The sequence below is a fragment of the Malaya genurostris genome, chromosome 1 (genome assembly GCF_030247185.1).
Source record: "Malaya genurostris strain Urasoe2022 chromosome 1, Malgen_1.1, whole genome shotgun sequence".
NCBI lineage: Eukaryota > Metazoa > Arthropoda > Insecta > Diptera > Culicidae > Malaya > Malaya genurostris.
In genome coordinates this window covers 91,311,831-91,331,498 of record NC_080570.1, presented here as the reverse complement: position 1 = coordinate 91,331,498, position 19,668 = coordinate 91,311,831, and the positions used below count along the sequence as shown (strand labels likewise).

The following is a 19,668-nucleotide window of genomic DNA, read 5'->3' as shown; positions in this document are numbered from 1 at the left end:
AAATTTTCGAAATCGAAAAAAAAATTTTGATGACAAAAGGCTTAGAATTGCATGAAACGTCGTGATTTAGTGTCATCTCTAAAAAATTTTTTTTGAAAAAATCGACTTTTTGAGACTTAGAAAAAATATCAAAATCAAGTCCCAGAAAGAGGAATTTTTTCAAAAATAAATGTTTTTGAGATGACACTAAATTTCTATGTTTCATGCAGTTTTAAGAGTATGGGCACCAAAAAAATTTTCGATCTTGGAAATTTCATGTACTCCCCTCTATGGTGCCTTTTCAAGATCGAAAATTGTCAAACCTTTACCACCGGGAAGCACCCCTTACGCATGTCCGATTTAGCTCAGATTTTGCATGAAGGCTTTTTTCGAGGTGCTTAAGCTTTTGAGCACTAGAGCTTAACGAAAATAGAGATGATCCCAATATATATATATATATATATATATATATATATATATATATATATATATATATATATATATATATATATATATATATATATATATATATATATATATATATATATATATATATATATATATATATATATATATATATATATATATATATATATATATATATATATATATATATATATATATATATATATATATATATATATATATATATATATAAGAGCGGTAAAAATCAACGTGTTTTGTCGGTTACGTCATATCATATCAATCATATCTCCGGAACCAAAAGTCACAGCCATTTGATCTTCGAACTTGATCGATGGCTCGACAGTAGCTTTCAAACGAGCCCAAGTTTGTTAAAATCGGTTAAACGCGTGAATTGTACAATCTTCTTTTTAGTGGTGTGGGATTTAGATCTATGATACCTAATATGTACGTAATACACAAATTTCAAAGCCAGGAAACATGGTTTACACTCGATACTTAACTTTTCTAGTAGACGACCTAAGCTCAATCGTAAGAATTTCATTCGATTCATGGCCAAATCTTAAAAGATGATAATATATTCAACTTTTCGCTGATATCTCGGTTGATTTTTCATTAGGGCGTATAACCAAGTGACAGTTTCTCTTTAATCACTCTCTCTTTCGATTATTGTGATGTGATTGAAAAGATTTTCTTTGATATCACTATTATGTATGAAAGTCGAAAGTTTCGGGTATCATTTCATGTAGAGTTGAGGGATAAACGTGGAAACCACTTGGTAATTAATAGAAGTGAAAGTAAACAAAGAGAAACTGTCACTTGCTTATAGGCCCTTTTGAAAAATTAACCGAGATATTATTCTATCAGTTTTAGATGTTTGTGCAAGCATCGCTCATGCACAAAAACTTGGTAAAGAGCTCATTTGGGTTTACTCGAGTTTCATATTCTTCTTCACTTCTGGGTGGTGTCACCTCACTTGAGATGACACCGATTGATGGTATAGAAACTTAGGCTATATTGCCAGTTAATTTTCGTTTATAGCCCAATGGGCTTTCTTTTCACGGGACTACAAGTGAAAACCTCCCTACGTGACAAAGTGGAGTCGCCAAAGTATGAATGAAAATCCTTTCTTTCTCGTGAAATACTCAAATTTTCACCGCACTGACACGATACGTGCTCACTCTAGAGGCACAGATAACAGATATACAGGCTCAAAGAAAATTTTTCAAAATCCTGTGTAAATTTAAAATTTGCTATACGTTGGAAGCACTACTGCCACCTACACGATTGTTCGCCGCGATCGTTCAAAACGTTCCACTACGTTCCGGAACGATAACGAAATCCTTTGCCTGTTATAGAAATATTCCAACTACAACAATTTTAGCACTTATCACACGATTTTCCTAAGTTCTTAAGACAAATTTATTTTCATGTCGCTTAAAACACACGAGAATTCGATTGTAATAATACAAAAAATAAAACCAAAATAAAGTTGTCATTTTAACCAACAGCAAAACAAAAATCTAGCGTGAAGTGAATGTTGCATCCAAAATTGTGGCTCAGTGAAAGCGGCACCCAAATCGTGGTGGCCTTGTGTCGATCGTGGTGACATCTGCAAGTGTTCGCCACGCTGATTGAGCAAATTTTACACACAATTTTTCACCTGGCATCTCTGCCAGAGTATTGGACAGTTGATTCAACCCCTTCACTGTTTGTTGTATTGAAAATAATTGACATTAGAGCCACAAGAAAAATTAATCGGCTGGTGGATTGAGGTCATTGCAGTTTCAACTGGTAATATTCCTTAGTGACAAGTGTTATTTCATTGTTCATTGCAGGCATCAACCAATGTATATCTGTCAAAGACGACCAACTTTTTAGAGTGGACTATTTACGATTTTATGTAAAAGTTTATTTTTACAGTCAAAATCCACAATGTTTCGAATATATCACGAGGTTTTGAAGACCAAGGCGTCGATTAATACGAAATATGAATGAAAAGAAAAAATACTAAGCACAAAATAACCATTATGTCAAATAAATAGCACAGGGTTAAAAAATCCGTTGCAAGTTGTAGCCGGTGACAGATCTCATACGCATTATCAAAATGAATTCATTATGATTGAAGTTTACTTAATAATTATTTCGCTAATAGAAATTTGTCATTGAAACGGTGAATTTTACAATTTTTTTTCTGACTCGTGGTCTCGAAGTGGTTGAATCGATGCGGATGACAGTTCCGCTATCTTTGCTGCATTTTGTCTCTATCTAATTGGCACATTGTCGTAAAGCTGATTTGCCGGTAGCGACACCTGCCAATGAAAAATGGAACCAAGAAAAGGAGGATTCTTTCGGAAATTTTCATATCGGCAGTAGTGATTTGCAAAATTTTTATCGTTTATTCAATAAAACAAATAGATATCAGAAATAAAAGTACACTAGGAGTAGAAGAAAATCGATTTCAAAGTGATTACTACTACTTTTTTTTAGTAAACTACAATTAACCATGGAAAATCTTCAGAAATGTGTGAATTTGGGTAAGGTTAGGTTTTTTCGGATCAACATTTTTTAACAGAAACCAGTGTAATGTTGATTTCTCGAGTACTAGAATGTATAGAGATCGAGTACTATTTATTTTGGATACTTTACTTGTTATTTCCAGGCATTTGTAAAATAGTATCAAACCAAGTTTAATGTTCCATTCTGAATAAACGGTAGATTTCGCACAATGAATTAAGATCAACATTACCACCTCAGAGTAAAAACATTTCCTTCAACTCCTACTATGATTTTTCAAATGAAGTTACCCGTTTTCATAAGAAATCGTTGAAAAGAAGGGAGTAATTAGAAATTTTCCTATCGATTTGACAGCTCTTGCTGAAAGTATCATCTCTAAACAAGCAGCGCCTCTACATTTCAGTTTTGCGACAATATGCCAATCGCACCGCAATCTTTTCTAACCGACAGTGGAAATTACAATATAACTCCATTTAACTGTCATTCCTTGCTGGTAACCTGGCGGAACGTGTGAATCGTACTTAAGCTGAGCTACAGAGTCTTCTTCATGGAACTGGGTTAGTACTTACCTTAAATTGTTTGGATTAGATCGTTTTTCATTAATTGTAATTCATATAAAAACAATATTAGAGTCAAATTTGGAAAATGTTTTTGGTCTGTGTTATTCTTATCACTGACGTTTAATGATGGACACTGATGAAAATTTGCACGATCGATTCATATAAGTAAATTGCTAAGACAAGACAGCTCGCGTTACGATTACGATGCAGAGATGCCAGATATTTTCATAAAAAATCTTTATTACACAGAGTGAAAAATCTGTATTTAACTGTATCCACTATAGCACCGAGATATTTATAATGAATATTTGTTGAGGTAATGTTATTCCAAAAATTTATGGTTTTATAATGAGAAATAGAATGAGCGCTCAATATGCATATTATTCTACAGCGACGACATTAAACGCTTTCAAATTTTCATCAAAAATCAACTTAAACTACCAACACCATTTAAAGTTTTTTAGATCAATGTGTGATTCGATTGATTACAAAACTCTCATCTCGTTACTACTACCAAAGAGAGCTCAGACAAACAAAATTATTTCAATCTTTTAATCATTTTTTGAGAAATCTGTATGAATTTACATTGAATTTAAATAATCTGAACAAAATCTGTATTTGTATGAAACAGATACGTATTTCGGAATGCTATTTGCATCCTTCTTCAGTGTATCGGAAGAAGGATGCAAATAGCATTCCGAAATACGTATCTGTATTATAACGTTTGATACACTTTCGAAAAAGTAGTGACTTTGTGAGAGTGTAATGACGTGATATAGTGGAATTCAACGGTACAACAACAGTACTATTAGTGAGAACATTCTACTAACAGCTCAAACAGAAATTTAGTATTATGACGTCATGCTTCGTCATACATGGTTGGTGAACGACTGGACAATGCGCAGGCCCCAATGTGATTCTTAGCCTTTAGTTCTTTAAGTTTAGTTCCTACCTCCCTGCGGTGCCGGCTGGGGTACGAGTAACCATAGGAAAGATCAGGTAACCAACTCCGGTGGAACCTTGGTCATATGCTGTTAATGAAGGGGGCGTGCCTTCTTTTCACCGAGAGCGAGCCTACCCGGGCGTCTGTTCTCCATTTTGGGGTGGCTCGAAACAGCGTCTGTTCCCCATTTTAGGAGCGGCTGATTACCGTCCTTGTGTCAGTGTGGGACTCTAAACAGTGCTGACACGATGGCCCTCGGGCGAGACAAGAGGTTGGTGCAGGCCTAACAAGCCGTCCGAAAAACACATGTTACGCTCACTCAAAAAAATAAATACGAATCGGAATAATCGGCAAAGATCTACGCAACGAAAAAATAACTACGATTAGAAGCTTGGTCAATGAAACTACAAATCGCTTGGCTCATGATGAACTTTTAATCCGCGGCTTCGATGTCGTAGCACTGCAGGGATTTTGTTGGACGGAACAGAAGGTGTGGAAAAGTGGGCATCGAGCGGCTACATTCTATCAGATCTGTGGCACAACCAGCGTTCTAGGAACGGGATTTATAGTGTTGGGCAAGATGCGTCAGCGCGTGATTAGGTGGCAGCCAACCAGTGATAGGATGTGCGTATTGAAGATCAAGGGCCGTTTCTTCAATTATAGCATCATCAACGCGCACTGCCAACATGAGACGAGACCCGATCACTAGAAGGAAGCATTTTACGCGCAGCTGAAACGAATCTACGACAGCTGTCCACGGCGGAATGTTAATTAGGGAATCCTTTTATATAAACATTAACGAAGAAGAATTTATTTATTTTGACTGCGAAAAACTCAAATTTTGAGTTAAATTCACTTATATTGTGAATAAAATATTTATTCTTTATTCAAAGTACTGTTTATTCTTTATTCAGTGTACTTGCACTTTTTAATGTATTTGAGTGGTGTGTCACTCAATTTTGAGTTATGTTCAATGAGAGTGTACACGCTCTTTGAACATAACTCATGGTTTGAGTTGCGATTACTCTAATTCATAAACTGGAACAATATATCAAAATTTAAGTATTTATTTGACTAAAATAAACTCGTTGCCATGAGTTCTCTCGCATTTATTCATATAATAGAGTGAGCGTTGAGTTTTTAAACATTTGAGTGAAAAAATACTTCTTGCAGTTCAGTGCGTTTTCATTCTCGGAATATTCTTATCGAAATAAAGAATACGTCGTGTTCCATTGCCGTTTCTAGATCCGGCTTTCAAAACTTATAAAACCGATACACTGAAGAAGGATGCAAATAGCATTCCGAAATACGTATCTGTATTATAACGTTTGAAACACTTTCGGAAAAATAGTGACTGTGAAAATAGTGACTTTGTGAGAGTGTAATGACGTGATATAACATAGTGGAATTCAACGGTACAACAACAGTACTATTAGTGAGAACATTCTGCTAACAGCTCAAACAGAAATTTAGTGATTTTTTTCTTATTTTGAGTAAAAATTACTCAAGTTTTGACAATTTCGTCCCTCAACGCAAAAATGAGTAGATAGGTGATAACTCAAGTTTAGAGTACGTGCACTTTTTATGAATTGGAGTGATGTGTCACTCAATTTCGAGTTATGTTCAATGAGGGTGTATACACGCTCTTTGAACATAACTCATGGTTTGAATTGCGATTACTCAAATTCATAAACTGTAACAATATGTCAAAATTTGAGTATGGATTTGAGTGAAATAAACTCGTTGCCATGAGTTCTCTCGCATTTATTCATACATTAGAGTAAGCGTTGAGTTTTTAAACATTTGAGTGAAAAAAAATACTTCTTGCAGTTCAGTGCGTTTTCATTCTCGGAATATTCTTATCGAAATAAAGAATACGTCGTGTTCCATTGCCGTTTCTAGATCCGGCTTTAAAAACATGAATCAACATCAATCATAGATGTTTTGTGGTTTCAATTATGCTGAGTGAAAAGCGCAACATAAGGATATCAAAATAATTCAATTTGTACTCCAAACCGTTCAAAAGGAAACGGTTTTGAATCACTATTTTGCGCATTTAAAAGCAAGAAGAATAATTTTGTATATGAGAATTAACGAAGAAAAAATTCTTCATTTTGAGAGCAAGGAACTCAAATTTTGAGTTGAACTTACTCAAATTTTGAACAAAATATTTTTTTCTTATTTTGAGTAAAAATTACTCAAGTTTTGACAGTTTCGTCCCTTATCGCAAAAATGAGTAGAAAGGTGGTAACTCAAGTTTAGAGTACGTGCACTTTTTATGAATTTGAGTTATGTGTCACTCAATTTTGAGTTATGTTCAATGAGAGTGTAAGACTTTACCTCTTGAGCAGGGATGTCAGGTTCACAGATTAATCTGTGTTTCACAGATTTTGAGTTTTGTGCACAGATTTTTAAACTGACACAGATTTTCACAGATTTCTGAAAACGATCACAGATTTTCACAGATTCTTAAATAAATCACAGATTTTCACAGATTTTGGAAATCGAGTACAGTTTTTGTTCCAAAAAGAACGGAGCGTGTGGGTATCGAGACCTTTTTTTTTTTTTGCTCACTTAATTGAATTCGATCAGCTGAAATGGTACGGAAAACGTGTGGTGAGACCTTTTTTTTTTTTTTGGTCACTAAATTTGGTTTTAAACAGCTATTGGAGTACGGAAAACGATCACAGATTGATTTTCACAGACAGGTTTTGGGTTCGCTCACAGATTTTTGAAAAAATTACCTGGCATCTCTGCTCTTGAGCAATTTGACGTCTCTGTTACTCACACCGATGCAGAGTGCATAGGTCTATTCATATACGAAATTAGAATGTGTGCGAACCGAAGTCAAAGTTTGTCAATCTTACACTGAGGTAACATGTTTGACTTATAATCATACACTGCGAAAAATGCATATAGAGTTTCGTAAGCTATGAACTTATGAACTAAGTAGAAGACGTGTAATAGAGTTTTATAAACGGTTTTATGCTTTTCTCAACTGTTCTCTTGCAGTTTTTTTTATTGCATATATGTATTCAATAATTGGCACGATGCGGCTCGACAAAATTCATTGGATTATTTCGAGATACTCACTAGCATTCGACACACAACTGCTGAAAATAGCCACACCAACATATTCACACGTGGATTGGACCATAGAGGTCAAAAAATCTGTTTAATTCCGAGAAATCGGTATACCTGGCAACATTGCTGGGAAGGAATAATAATGAACTATTCAGAGGTACCGTCTTCTTCCGTCACCTTCACCGGGACGTCAGCATCCATCAAAATTATTTTGATAATTTCTTTACCGGAACGTTCACTTGAATGTCTCCATAAGAATGCATGTAATTAATTTTGACGGTGACGGTGACGAAGGTTGACTGTGACGGTAGGCGACGGACCGTCTGAATCATACTTAAGAAGTCTGTTGTCAGGTCTTGCCTTAGTCAAATACCAGATAAAACTAGGGATGTCGGAATTTTCTAATTACTCGATTATTTAATAATCGAGTATAATTTTGGAACTAATCGATTGAAATTTATTTGATTATCTGGGTTATTAATCGATTACACAATTATTCATTCAATTATTACTATGGGATTTTTTTAATTATTCGATTAGCTCAATAATCGAATATTAGTTTTAATCTAATCGATTATATATTACTCGATTATCTGGGTTATTAGGGTAACAGAGGTATTTTGGCCCACTTTAGGATTGATTTTATTTTGGCCCACTTTGTAAAAATATCCACCAAATGCTGTAATATCTTTGAAACCCCCTTCCGCAATAGATAATTTAATGTGATTAGCTTCAAATTGATGCAACATGGGTTACTTAACATCGATTAAATCCATAAAGTTTGGTCGATAAAGTTAGGTGGGCCAAAATATATGAAGTGGCCATAATACCTCTGTTACCCTATTCGATTACTTGATAAATCGACAATATTACACGCTCGTTCAATGTTACTCTAAAGTGAGTACAATTTCACTCACTTTCGTTAAAAGTGGAACTACTCTATAGTGAGCAAAGCTTGTTTACTCACTTTTGAGTAAATATGGTATTTGTCAAATTCTGAGTAACATTTACTCAGTGCTACAAATGGTAAAATTAGCTCGAGTGAGTAAATATTACTCAATATCAAGCGAATTGAATAAGGGATTCGAATAAGGAATGCTTTGCTGACTTACTTCCAACGAATGAAGGAAGCCGTTACCTGTTCATCGCTCATTGGAAAGGATCCGTCTGCCTTCCTCCGTTCCACCTCCGACAGAGGGAAAAGTTCCGCCTTCCGACAAAGGGAAAAGTTCAGTGCACGTAAATTTTCACACAACGTTTTCAAAGCTCTGTGAGTAAAACTTGTTGTCAATTTAGAAACTGAGTCGAAGTTACTCATTCTTATAAATCAATATTACTCACTTTTTGACATTTGAACCAAATAAGCAAAAGTGAGTACAAATGACTCACTTGAGAGTAACATTGAATGAGCGTGTACTACATCCCTAGATTAAACTGGAACATTGGCAACTCTGGTTGTCAGATCTTGTTTTCGTTATTATATTTGTTACCGGTAATTTTGTCTGAAAATGTTTAATTCATGCAAATTGTTTCATGGATTTCTTCAGCGAAGTACTACATTGTCGGTTCAAGTAGGAAGGCCCGTACCTATATATTCTAATTTGGCTTTTGATTTTAGGGTACACCAATTGCGGAATAAAAATTATTTGAATCGTCCTCGTTTACGAAATCCATTTTGGTTTGTTAGAAAGGAAAGAACGGTATGACATTACATAGCATATGTTATTTATTTACTTTAATATATATATTTAAGGTACACAACGAGTTCCTGACAACTGAAAATTCTTCATTTGTGAATGCGGTGTTGCACAGTAAATTTGGATTCCCTGCAATAATTAAGGGAGTACTATCCTACGATCAGGTGAATCAATCTGTGTTAGAAAGACATGCTTTAACGAATGATCAATGGAAATTGGGTTTGAAGAGAACGGGTGTTATAGCCAAAAAAATAGGACAGTATCCGTTATGGAAGAAGGATGGTACAAAAATTAGGACGACATTATTGCAGGTTTGTATGTTTCATTTGTTATATAACGATTGAATCAACCCCGCATAGCGTTTTGTCTACCTGGGCAGCCATGGCTACCAGACGGCTACCAAAATTGATTCAGTGACGGTTGTCAAATCCAATTTGACAAAACAAAGTCGCTTGTATCTAAGTTAGCCGAGCGTTTTCATCTTCTCACCTTCGCTGAAAATGTCAAAGATTTCAATGTGGAAAAATCCTGGTGGATACGGTTGTATCGTTTGAGTTGTATATCTGGCAGCGGTGAGGCAGTCGGTCACCAGAATGCAGAGATGTCAGATATTTTTATATAAAATCTGTATCACTCTGAATAAAAAATCTGTATATATCTGTATTCACCTGCTCCCTGCTAGGAAGTCATGTAACTTTGGTCAACATTCTTCTGCAAAGACCAAAACAATGATGAAGAATGGCTAACAAATAACTGGATATTGCTACTTTTTTCAGTACCCTTTACCATACTCCCTCACAAATTATCGATCAGAATATTATCTCTACGATAAGGAAATTAAGACTACTGGATTTGAAATGTTCTATTGTTTGTTTACTATACTCTGAGCGCTCTGATTGCCCACCAAATGACCCAGAATTTTTTCGAATCCCTAAACCCCACATGTATACGCACCTGATTCTAGTAGATCCTTTTCTGGTAAAATATCTGTTCCTAAGTTGTTTCTGTATTATTTTCCATTCTGAGGAAACAGTTTCTAGGTATTTGCTTCTTCTGGGAGATGGCATTCTGGGGAAAACATAAAACGTAGCATGCTTGAATTTCGGTAGTAAAAGCTACATGTGGATCACGTTCCTGTCAAAAACAGAGACTTTACTACACAACAACTTTCGAACATGAAGTATTTACTACAATTTTTCGGTAGCTAGCTCCATAGGTTGCTACTCGTGTGTTTGCTGATAAAGTGAACTAGAAAAATAAAATAAAGTGGTATTTTTGCAACAGCAAGTACGTTTCTTGCTTTGTGCATACTTATTCCAGCTTTTCCGGCTCCGATTCGATACGGCATGCGGTAAATGCTCATAATTGAAGATAGCATTAACTACTTGTTTTTTTATTCATATCAAACGCGTTTTGCTCTGTGGACTTTGTTTTTGAGAAGATACTACAAACAACAGACTTTACTACATTTTATTCATACGGCCCATTATGTTGGGTGTCTTTCCACTAATTAGTACCTTCGTGAATATGGTTTTCTGGAGAACGGTACATTCTGGGGAAAATACTTCGTTGCTTCAATTTTTGGGGAATGATTTTCGGGAGAAAGTCGTACAACCTCTCAGGGGGTAAATTTTGAAAAGGGCTCCCCATAGTAAAGTAAGTCGTATTCACGACAAAAAAACTGTTTGTTATAATTGAAATTAAGTTAATATTCGGTCATTTTTTAATTACAGATTTATGATAATCATGTCGTAAAATATATTCCTCCTGAAGAATTTGCTGATCTACGAAAACAAAACCTGAGTAAACCATACGGTTGCCTACTTATCGGTGCACAAAGTAGAGACCCATCAGTGTTCACTAAAGAGTATTGTGGACTGTTCAAAGACTCTGGCGTATTACCAAAACAACACTTGTGCCGATTCATTATTTCACCAGAAGCCCGACTGCTACCAGGCACCCCTTTGAATGTAACACACTTCAGAGTAGGTGATTATGTTGATGTACGAGGTAAAACGTAAGTTTACAAACACGGTGATTGGAACATGATTAATTATAATGCATTTATAATATTATAACACGCCTTAAGGTTTTTATTTTTATATTGTCCCGTGTGAGCGGTTCAATGCATAGGACGCTGGTCTTAGTATGTTCGAGCCCGGGCCTGGAAGGATTCTCAGTGTCAGTAGGATCTATAGTACTAGCCATGCAATGTTTCTGTACACTAAGAATCGGCTGCGAAGTCTGTTGAAACAAAAAGGTCAAATTCTACAAAACGAATGTAATGCCAGGACCTTGCTTACGCTTTTTAAATATCATTGTAAATTCTAATTCGAAGTTATTAAATTTGAATAACCCCACGTGTGGATGAAACGCACAACCCCATGTTTGCATTAAATTTGATTAGTTTCTTGTATTGCTATGTGAACAAGGTAACAACAGATTTATCTGTGCACAGACTTCTTGGGTTAGATTCTTGCATTGTTTTGGCATGTTTACTTCTCATGTGGATGAAAATATGCGAGCAAGGTAGACCTCCCGAATAAATCGGAACCATAGCTTTACGTTCACAGGAATGTTATTTTGAGGATAAATTATTGATCCTTATCATTTCCTCTTATTGTTTAGAAAACGATAAATTCTAGATTCGGGTAATCTTCTTGACTATATACCTTATGGTCAGGCCCGATTTTACAATATATCGAATAGGCTGTTAACTAACGTGACAATTTTCCCGAAAAATCTTTTTGCGAAAACGATGAAAGAAATGGTTTATAATCCTTTTTTGCATTATCTCGCTCAGTGCAACATCCCCACATATTCAATAGCACAGTCTATATACACGTCTGTATACAAAGCAAAGTCCTGACACTACATTCATTTCGAGGAATTTGGCCTTTCTGTTTCAACCGACTTCGCAACCAATTCATACCGTACAGAATCATTGCATGGCTAGTGCTACGATCCTACTGACACTAAGAATCCTTGCATGTCGAGGCTCGAACATACAACAACTTGCTTGTGAGACCAGTGTCCTAGGCATTGAACCGCCGACCCGGGACTCTACTATGGGGCGCCTTTTCAAAATTAGCTATATGGAAGAATGGGCAGAACTTAATCGTGAATGAGATATTCACGATTAAGTTCTGCCCATTCTTCCATATAGACCATATAGACTTGTATTAACGAAAGCAACATCATTCTTTCACTATTTCATTAAAAATATGATCAGGAATCTAGGATAATATGTTGAACAGTGTGAGATAGCCACAAACAACTAAAAAATTAAGTTTTCTCCAACTTTGGAAACAACACGGAAAATTCTTTGCTATCGCTTGGGTTTTTCGTGCAAGGACGAGGATTTTGAGGTCAGATACATATCTTCAACTGAACGTTATAAAAGGGGAACCGTGGTCGAAAATCGATCATTTCTCCTTGTGTGTTGGATGAAAGCAGACGTCGGGGCGAGCAGACGCATTCAAACAGCGCGTCGGAGAGCGCACCTTCTGCGTGGTTAACAACCTTAAACGCTCAGGTCGTAGTTTTCATTTGCCTTCCAATCGTCAAGGCGAGAAGACGCTTTAAACCAGTTTGGCATCATTTGGCACTGCGAGCGAATGTGTTGCGGTTTGTTCGCAAAGCTAGTTTCAATTCAAACGAGAGTGATTGCGCCAGACAGCAGAGTTGCTGATCGTTTGCATTGGAGAGAAAGAAAACGAAAAGTGGACAACATTATATAAAATCAGCCGTTGTAATGGCTCTAAATGTTATCTAAAGAACTTTTAAGATTACTTCTTTGCAAATCAAGATAAAAATCATCAGTTTAGTGAAAATCCAAAATAATTTGGTTTGTTTCGTGCACTTTTCGCTGTGCGAAAATCGTTCGAGAAAAATGTTCCGACCTGTGCTAAATATCGTAGAGAATCCCATAATTTCCCTCTAAAAGGCAGAAATGAATCCAGTACAGTATCTTGATAGTTTCTTTCAATGAAATATGCAAATTCGGAATGAGATAATCGACGTCAAAATTCAAATAATGTGCGGCCGTTGGAACCGCCCATTTGTGAAAAGCTACAAACGAAATCACGTAAAAAGAAACCTCTTAAGAAAAATTGATTGACTTAAAAATATTTGATTATTTCGAACGAAAAAAAAAATAACCTCATTTTTGCGACCGCAATATAAATTTTTGGTTTCTAGATTTTTTATCATTAATTTGATAGACTGTTTTTATTTTTCCTCAGTTTTGCAGAGAATAATGTAATTGAGACTATCGGCTATAGATTTAGAACCTAATTTTAATCGCTTGTATCTCGGTGATTTTTTGATGGATTTGACTCATTTTACTTGATTCGAAAGCTTCAATATTGTACGCCTAAATATGTTTTAATTTGTCAACGGGTCGTGTGCATACTGAAATCTCCATTCACATACGAACAACACGGTGCGCGCAAAAAGATGCAGTAATAAGTTGTGTTATTATGATATTCAAAGATACTTCTTTTTCATCAAATGTGACTAAACATAATGAACTATCTATCAGCATAATCCCTCAGGCACTATTATTGAACCAAACAATCGTGTAACCTAATTGAATAGTTAGAAATTGATTTAGTCTTATGAAGCAGGATATTTTGGTCTAATCTTGCTTCCAAGAAACTAATAGAAGGGATACAGACTAAGTGTAATAAAAACAGTGTAATGCAATGCAAATCGTTATGCAGTTTCAATTTGAACAAGTTACAATACAAATAAGTTGCACAGATTCACATATATAGAATTATTAGATGCAATATAGATAAGATGTCGTTTATTTGATCTCGGTTAGATGCAATATAATATAGCATCAAGTATAAACTGCGATTCTACATGTATCATTTAAATAGGACCCCTCACTGATTTCTGTTAACCGCCAGTTTCAGTTCAACTATCATTTGCATCAAAACAACAAGCGTCTTATTACTACATGCGTTGTAACTATGGCAATGTTCGTTCATGTTCAACAATATGTTAGTTACAATAGCTACAATATGAACACAACAAGAATTTGTTAGCGTATGTATTGGTTCCTAATATGCATAAGTGAAAATCAATGAAAGTAACAAAATATTTTGTGCGGACTGTTTCACATGTTTTCTTCCTTGTATTGTTGTCATTGTATTTTCAGACATTGTTACTGTTTAGTGCATCCACCATCATCTTTATTTTTGTATTTATTATGGTTACCGTATAATTATTTCATTTTTTAAGTAATCGTTCTCGGTCGCGCCTTGCATATAACACTTTAGTTTTTTTTTCATTTTCATTAGCATTATATTGTGTGGAATTTTTCAAGTACCTATCATTTAAAGTTTAAAAAAAAATGTTGAAAGAAAAATGGCTCAAGGCTGCCGACTCTCCCCGGTCGTTTGAATTTCGGATCACCGCTTTAGTTAAATTACTATTTGCATCAAAATGACAAACGTCTGATCGCTAAATGCGTTGTAACTGTGAATGAATCTATGCATATGCTATGAATTCAGTGGTTTTAAAATGCGAAAGTGAAAATTACTTAGAAACATTATTTAGAATTTATTTAGTTTATTGTGGTTAGCATTAAAATAGAAGCAACAAAATATATTGTGCGGACTGTTTACAATGATCATCGGAACTATATAACGAATGATCAATAAAATTACTGAGCTAACTGGATCATCCATCATTTTTCGATAGATCGTATGGATATTGAGTTTATCTCTGAGAGTATTATAAGTAAAATTCGACAAAATTTGATGCGATCTTCGATTTACTGTTTAGAAAATTAACAAGGTTTTCTTCTGATCACAAGACAAGTAGATTTACAAATTATCCTACAACAAAATTCACAGTAAATGATTTCTTAATAACAATAGCTAAATAACTTGATCATGTACACTGAAAATCATTTTTACCTATTTTTTTTTAGGAGAAATCACTCATTGTCGAGCTCTTCTATAAGCTACCTAAAATTAGGTCGAGATGGGGAGATGCACTTTATTTGATGTTGGGTAGGTTTTGACCCAAAATTAGATAGCGGCTGGTAAAAGTGAAAATATAAGAATTGAAAAGTCTTAATGAATACTCATTGAAGATTGTTTTACAATATGTGTATTTCTAGTGTAACGCATACGTATCGAAAATTATTTTTATTAAATTGTTTATTTTGTCCTGGTTTATATCTTGAGTTTAGTCATATCTAAATTTGATTTTCAAAATCATATACGATGACTTCCAGTTAAAGGAACTAGACTTAAACTAGAATTAGTTTTTTTTATTAAGCGCATCTTCCATCATCTTAATTTTTGCGTTTATTATGTGAACCTTTGAATGGTTTCATTTGCATTTGCACGATAGTGTCTTGCATACAATACTGTATTTTTTTAAAATTATTTTCAGTGTTGATCGTGGTTTCCAAGGTGTAATCAAACGGCATGGTTTCAAGGGTATGCCTGCATCTCATGGTGTGACAAAAACTCATCGTCGACCTGGTAATATAGGCGCTGGCGGTAGTAAGGCACGAGTGTGGCCAGGTACTAAAATGCCGGGGCATATGGGAAACCGTTGGCGGAATCTTAGAGGCTTGAAAATCTGGCGCATTAACACTAAGTATAATGTCATGTGGGTACAAGGCAGCAATATCCCAGGAGATACTAATGGTTTAGTGTATGTATATGATTCAATATTACCAACGAGGAAGCATGTTCAGGCGCCTGCTTTTCCTACGCATTTTGAATCGGAAAATGATATGGATATAGGAGATATTTGGAATGAAGATATTCACTGTTTCAAGAAAAGTTCCATTACATTTGAAGAAACGTAAATAAATGGCTAGTTATTTATCTTCAAATCTTGTTTTTTTTTTAGAATACAGAATAAACCATGAATAACCGAATCTATGGGTAAGTGGTCATCAAATGGTGAGATAACTAAGTCCTCACAAGTTCCTATCTCATGCCTCCCCGTGTGTCTATGATGACATTTGGTCAATAGAACGGCGTCGACTGGGTGCTTTCGCCTTCGGCGTTAGTAGCAGAATGAGAGGGTGTGAAATTGCATATAAGTTAAAGCCCATCCTAAAATGCAATATTTATCATAGTTTATTGCAACATATAATTCTGTTGTTTTTTTATATTATTCATTATATGTTGAATTCACCCTGCACCCTTCTTACAAACAAACCATCAGGCGGGTTTAAGCTGGTACATTTTGGCCATTCTTAACAGCAGTTATATGAAAGCTATCTGATAATCAAATTCGGATCTACTGTAAGTTTACCCGCATACATTGGCAATGTCTTGAACTGATGGTGGCTTCACATATACATACCTACATATACAATAACCGAATCTATGGGTAAGCCATTACGTTGAGTGATTATCACAAAAAATATCGGGCATTTTGTGAAGTGAAATATAAAATTATTCTCACATACCTTTGTATTAACTTAATAATCCCTTTGCTAATTTTCATGATGCTAATGTATCGCTATAGAAATAATATAGAATTGCTAGAAAACCGACCGACAAGATCGGAGCCTCATATCCCTAATGTAATATACCATTCGACTCAGATGGACGAGATCGAAAAATGTCGGTGTATGTATGTGCATCATTCAAAGGTTTTTCTCGACGCTCGATTTTCTCGGAGATGGCTGAATCGATTTCAACCAGCTCGTTTGGAAACTATTGTTGGATCATTTATTAAGATCGAATGCCAAATGGCTATTGCTTCTGGTTCCAAAATAAGTTACGTAACCAAAAAAAACGCACTCTTTTGACTCAGGACTACATCTTTTCTCTACTCACCTCAATGCATTTGCAAAATTTCAAACTTCGAGATTGCTACGATTTTTTTTTCAAATTTGATTTCCCAATAATTTTTTCCTGGTTGAGTGATTATTACATTATTACATTCGTTCACTAAACGAATGGAAGAATGTGTAAGATTTGTTTATTTGTTTATTTGGAGCAGGGAAAAGCCTGGTGGAGTTAGTTTCTGTCAAACTTGCTCTCCAACAGGCATGAAACTATAATGTATAACACCTCTTAAATCATTTGTACAATTAAAACTTTATTTCACTTTATAATTTTTTTATTAATATATAACACCGACTATTGGCACTTCCGACACCATTGACGTGTAGTTCAGAACTGAGAGCACACTCTCAATAAAGCAGTAAACTGAGTGCTCTCATATTACGCGTTATGTACTAAATGCTTAAACAATTCTCCTGACATAACAGTTCTCCCCTCTGAAGAATTAACTAACTCTTAAATAAATTCAAACGATGTTTGAGATTAAACTTCTTATTATAATAATGAACGGCAAAATTCGTGTAAATTCAAAGATCATCCTTTCGATTGCAGACTTCACTGCTGTTGATGATCATCCTTTCGATTGCATTACAATGCGTTTTCCAGTGCTCTTTTTTGACGGACTACGGTTCGTTTTTGGTAATTTTTCTTGAGTAGGTTTTAACAGTTCGAAGTCAGAGAATCCTCTGAAAGGCCCTGTAGACGAACCAGGTATTCCGTGTTACGGTTCTTCAAAGTCATCCTTCCAACTGCGCTTCCTACCATGTGGTGTGTCTTCTCTAGTCCCAGTCTGGACGTTTGCATCACATTGTTTGTCAATTTTAATTGATTCCTGTGAGCCATAAGTATGTTCCTTGCAATCAACAACCATGCGAATATCTTGATCCTTCTTCACGACAACAATAACCGGCGAAGCCCATTCGCTGGCTTCAATAGGCGTTATTACTTTTTGCTGTTCCAGCATGTCCAAATGCTCTAGCATTTTATCCTTCAGTTTAAACGGCACAGTGTACGCTTTCTTAAATATCGGCTGTTCATGCTTCAGAATTAGCTCACCTTCATAGCCCACAATAGGTTCGGAAAAATCTTTATTAAAAACTTGTTTATATTTTGATTTCAAACAATCCGTAACTTTTTCAATACCTTTCTCATCAGTCAAGCTATTAACTGAAGACACGGATACGAAGCCAGATCTCCAATCAGGGTAAAAGCAATCAAGCCAAGAACGACCAATCAAGGGAACAAATCGATTACGGCATTCCAAAACCACTAGCATATGCTGGTGCTCGAAGCCATTCAATTTCACCTTGACATCGATCTCCCCCAAGATTTTCAATCGTTTACCGTTCACCACAACAAGCTGTCGCTTGCTGCTGACTAACGGTATGTTACTAAACATTTTTTGGAAATCCGCTTCACTTATAACCGATACCGCTGATCCTGAATCAATTTCCATACTCAAGACACAGCCTTGAACAACAGCCTCCACCATGCATGGATCATTATTTTTTTTATTGTAGATATCATCATGCACTCTAGGCCATCAGTCTCAACAGAAGAATCTCGTTCTTTAGACCTTTTGAAGTTATAGCTTTCTTCCCTAGTATAATTTTTTAAAAATCTGACTGAATTTCTGTTTTTATAACTATAGCAGTCTCTTCTAAGATGGCCCTTCTTTTTACAATAATTACAAATAGCACTAGCATATGAGTTCCGATTTCTACTGGCAGAAGCCGATCTTTTCCTAAAATCGCGCCTAAAACTAACACGATTTTCATTATAACCGTACCCACTTTTCCTATGCTGTCCACTAAAACGTCTATCATTATAACGATCATTGTCAAAAATTTCTCTCCGTCCCAAACGGTTCTTTATTGCTAACACAGCATCGACATCTATTTTATTCGCATTAATTAACCTAGCTCTTTTTCCTGCCAATTCACTGTTCACTATTTTTCGCTCTACTGTAGCTAAGGCCAAATCTTCTTCCAATAACAAAGATCTCTGCAAGTCCTTATCAAAAACACCCATAATCAAACGATCTCTAATAGCTGTATCTTTGAATTCTTTGAAGTCACAATGCTCAGCTTGTAGCTTAATCGCTAAAATAAAATTTTCAGCTGACTCATCTGACCCCTGGAATCGGTTATAAAAACGGTATCTTTGCATCATATCAGGCTCTATTTTATCGAACCTCTCCTTAAGCTTTTTAACTATATCATCATACTTTAATGTTTTCAGTTCAACTGCTGGAAATATCAACTTCAGCTCATCGTAGACTACAGAACCGGACAGAGCGATCAAAATTGACTTTTTCTTCTCTTCCGCCCATCCATTCAGTTGACTCAGGAATTCAAGTCGTTCAATATAATTGGAAAACGACGTTCCTGCTAAATAATGATCCAAAGATCCGATCATTGCCATCCTTCTATATATATATATATATATATATATATATATATATATATATATATATATATATATATATATATATATATATATATATATATATATATATATATATATATATATATATATATATATATATATATATATATATATATATATATATATATATATATATATATATATATATATATATATATATATATAATTTTTTTTAAATCAATAGA

General features: G+C 35.1%; 2 protein-coding genes across 3 annotated transcripts in view; one reads left to right on the top strand and one right to left on the bottom strand.

The window, feature by feature from the left end:
- Positions 1 to 3,666, bottom strand: part of LOC131440707 (beta-lactamase-like protein 2 homolog) — a 73,607-nt gene extending 69,941 nt beyond the window's left edge. For both annotated transcript variants that reach the window (XM_058612226.1, XM_058612225.1), the window contains exon 1: positions 3,489 to 3,666. The gene's annotated coding sequence lies outside the window, so the exon portion shown is untranslated. The remainder of the gene's footprint in view (positions 1 to 3,488) is intronic.
- Positions 3,667 to 8,942: 5,276 nt separating this feature from the next.
- On the top strand, positions 8,943 to 16,068 carry LOC131440705 (large ribosomal subunit protein uL3m). The gene is made up of 5 exons (XM_058612224.1): positions 8,943 to 9,067; positions 9,125 to 9,206; positions 9,260 to 9,514; positions 10,937 to 11,220; positions 15,618 to 16,068. The coding sequence occupies exons 1-5, from the start codon at positions 9,015 to 9,017 to the stop codon at positions 16,039 to 16,041; spliced, it is 1,098 nt and encodes a 365-aa protein (XP_058468207.1). The 5' UTR covers positions 8,943 to 9,014; the 3' UTR covers positions 16,042 to 16,068.
- Positions 16,069 to 19,668: the final 3,600 nt, after the last annotated feature.

Excerpts from the sequence above, each read along its gene's own strand:
- LOC131440705 (XM_058612224.1), top strand. The coding sequence starts at position 9,015 with ATGTTTAATTCATGCAAATTGTTTCATGGATTTCTTCAGCGAAGTACT. Across the intron at positions 9,207-9,259 it reads TTGTTAGAAAGGAAAGAACG|GTACACAACGAGTTCCTGAC; the intron begins GTATGACATTAC and ends TATATATTTAAG. Across the intron at positions 11,221-15,617 it reads GTTGATGTACGAGGTAAAAC|TGTTGATCGTGGTTTCCAAG; the intron begins GTAAGTTTACAA and ends AATTATTTTCAG.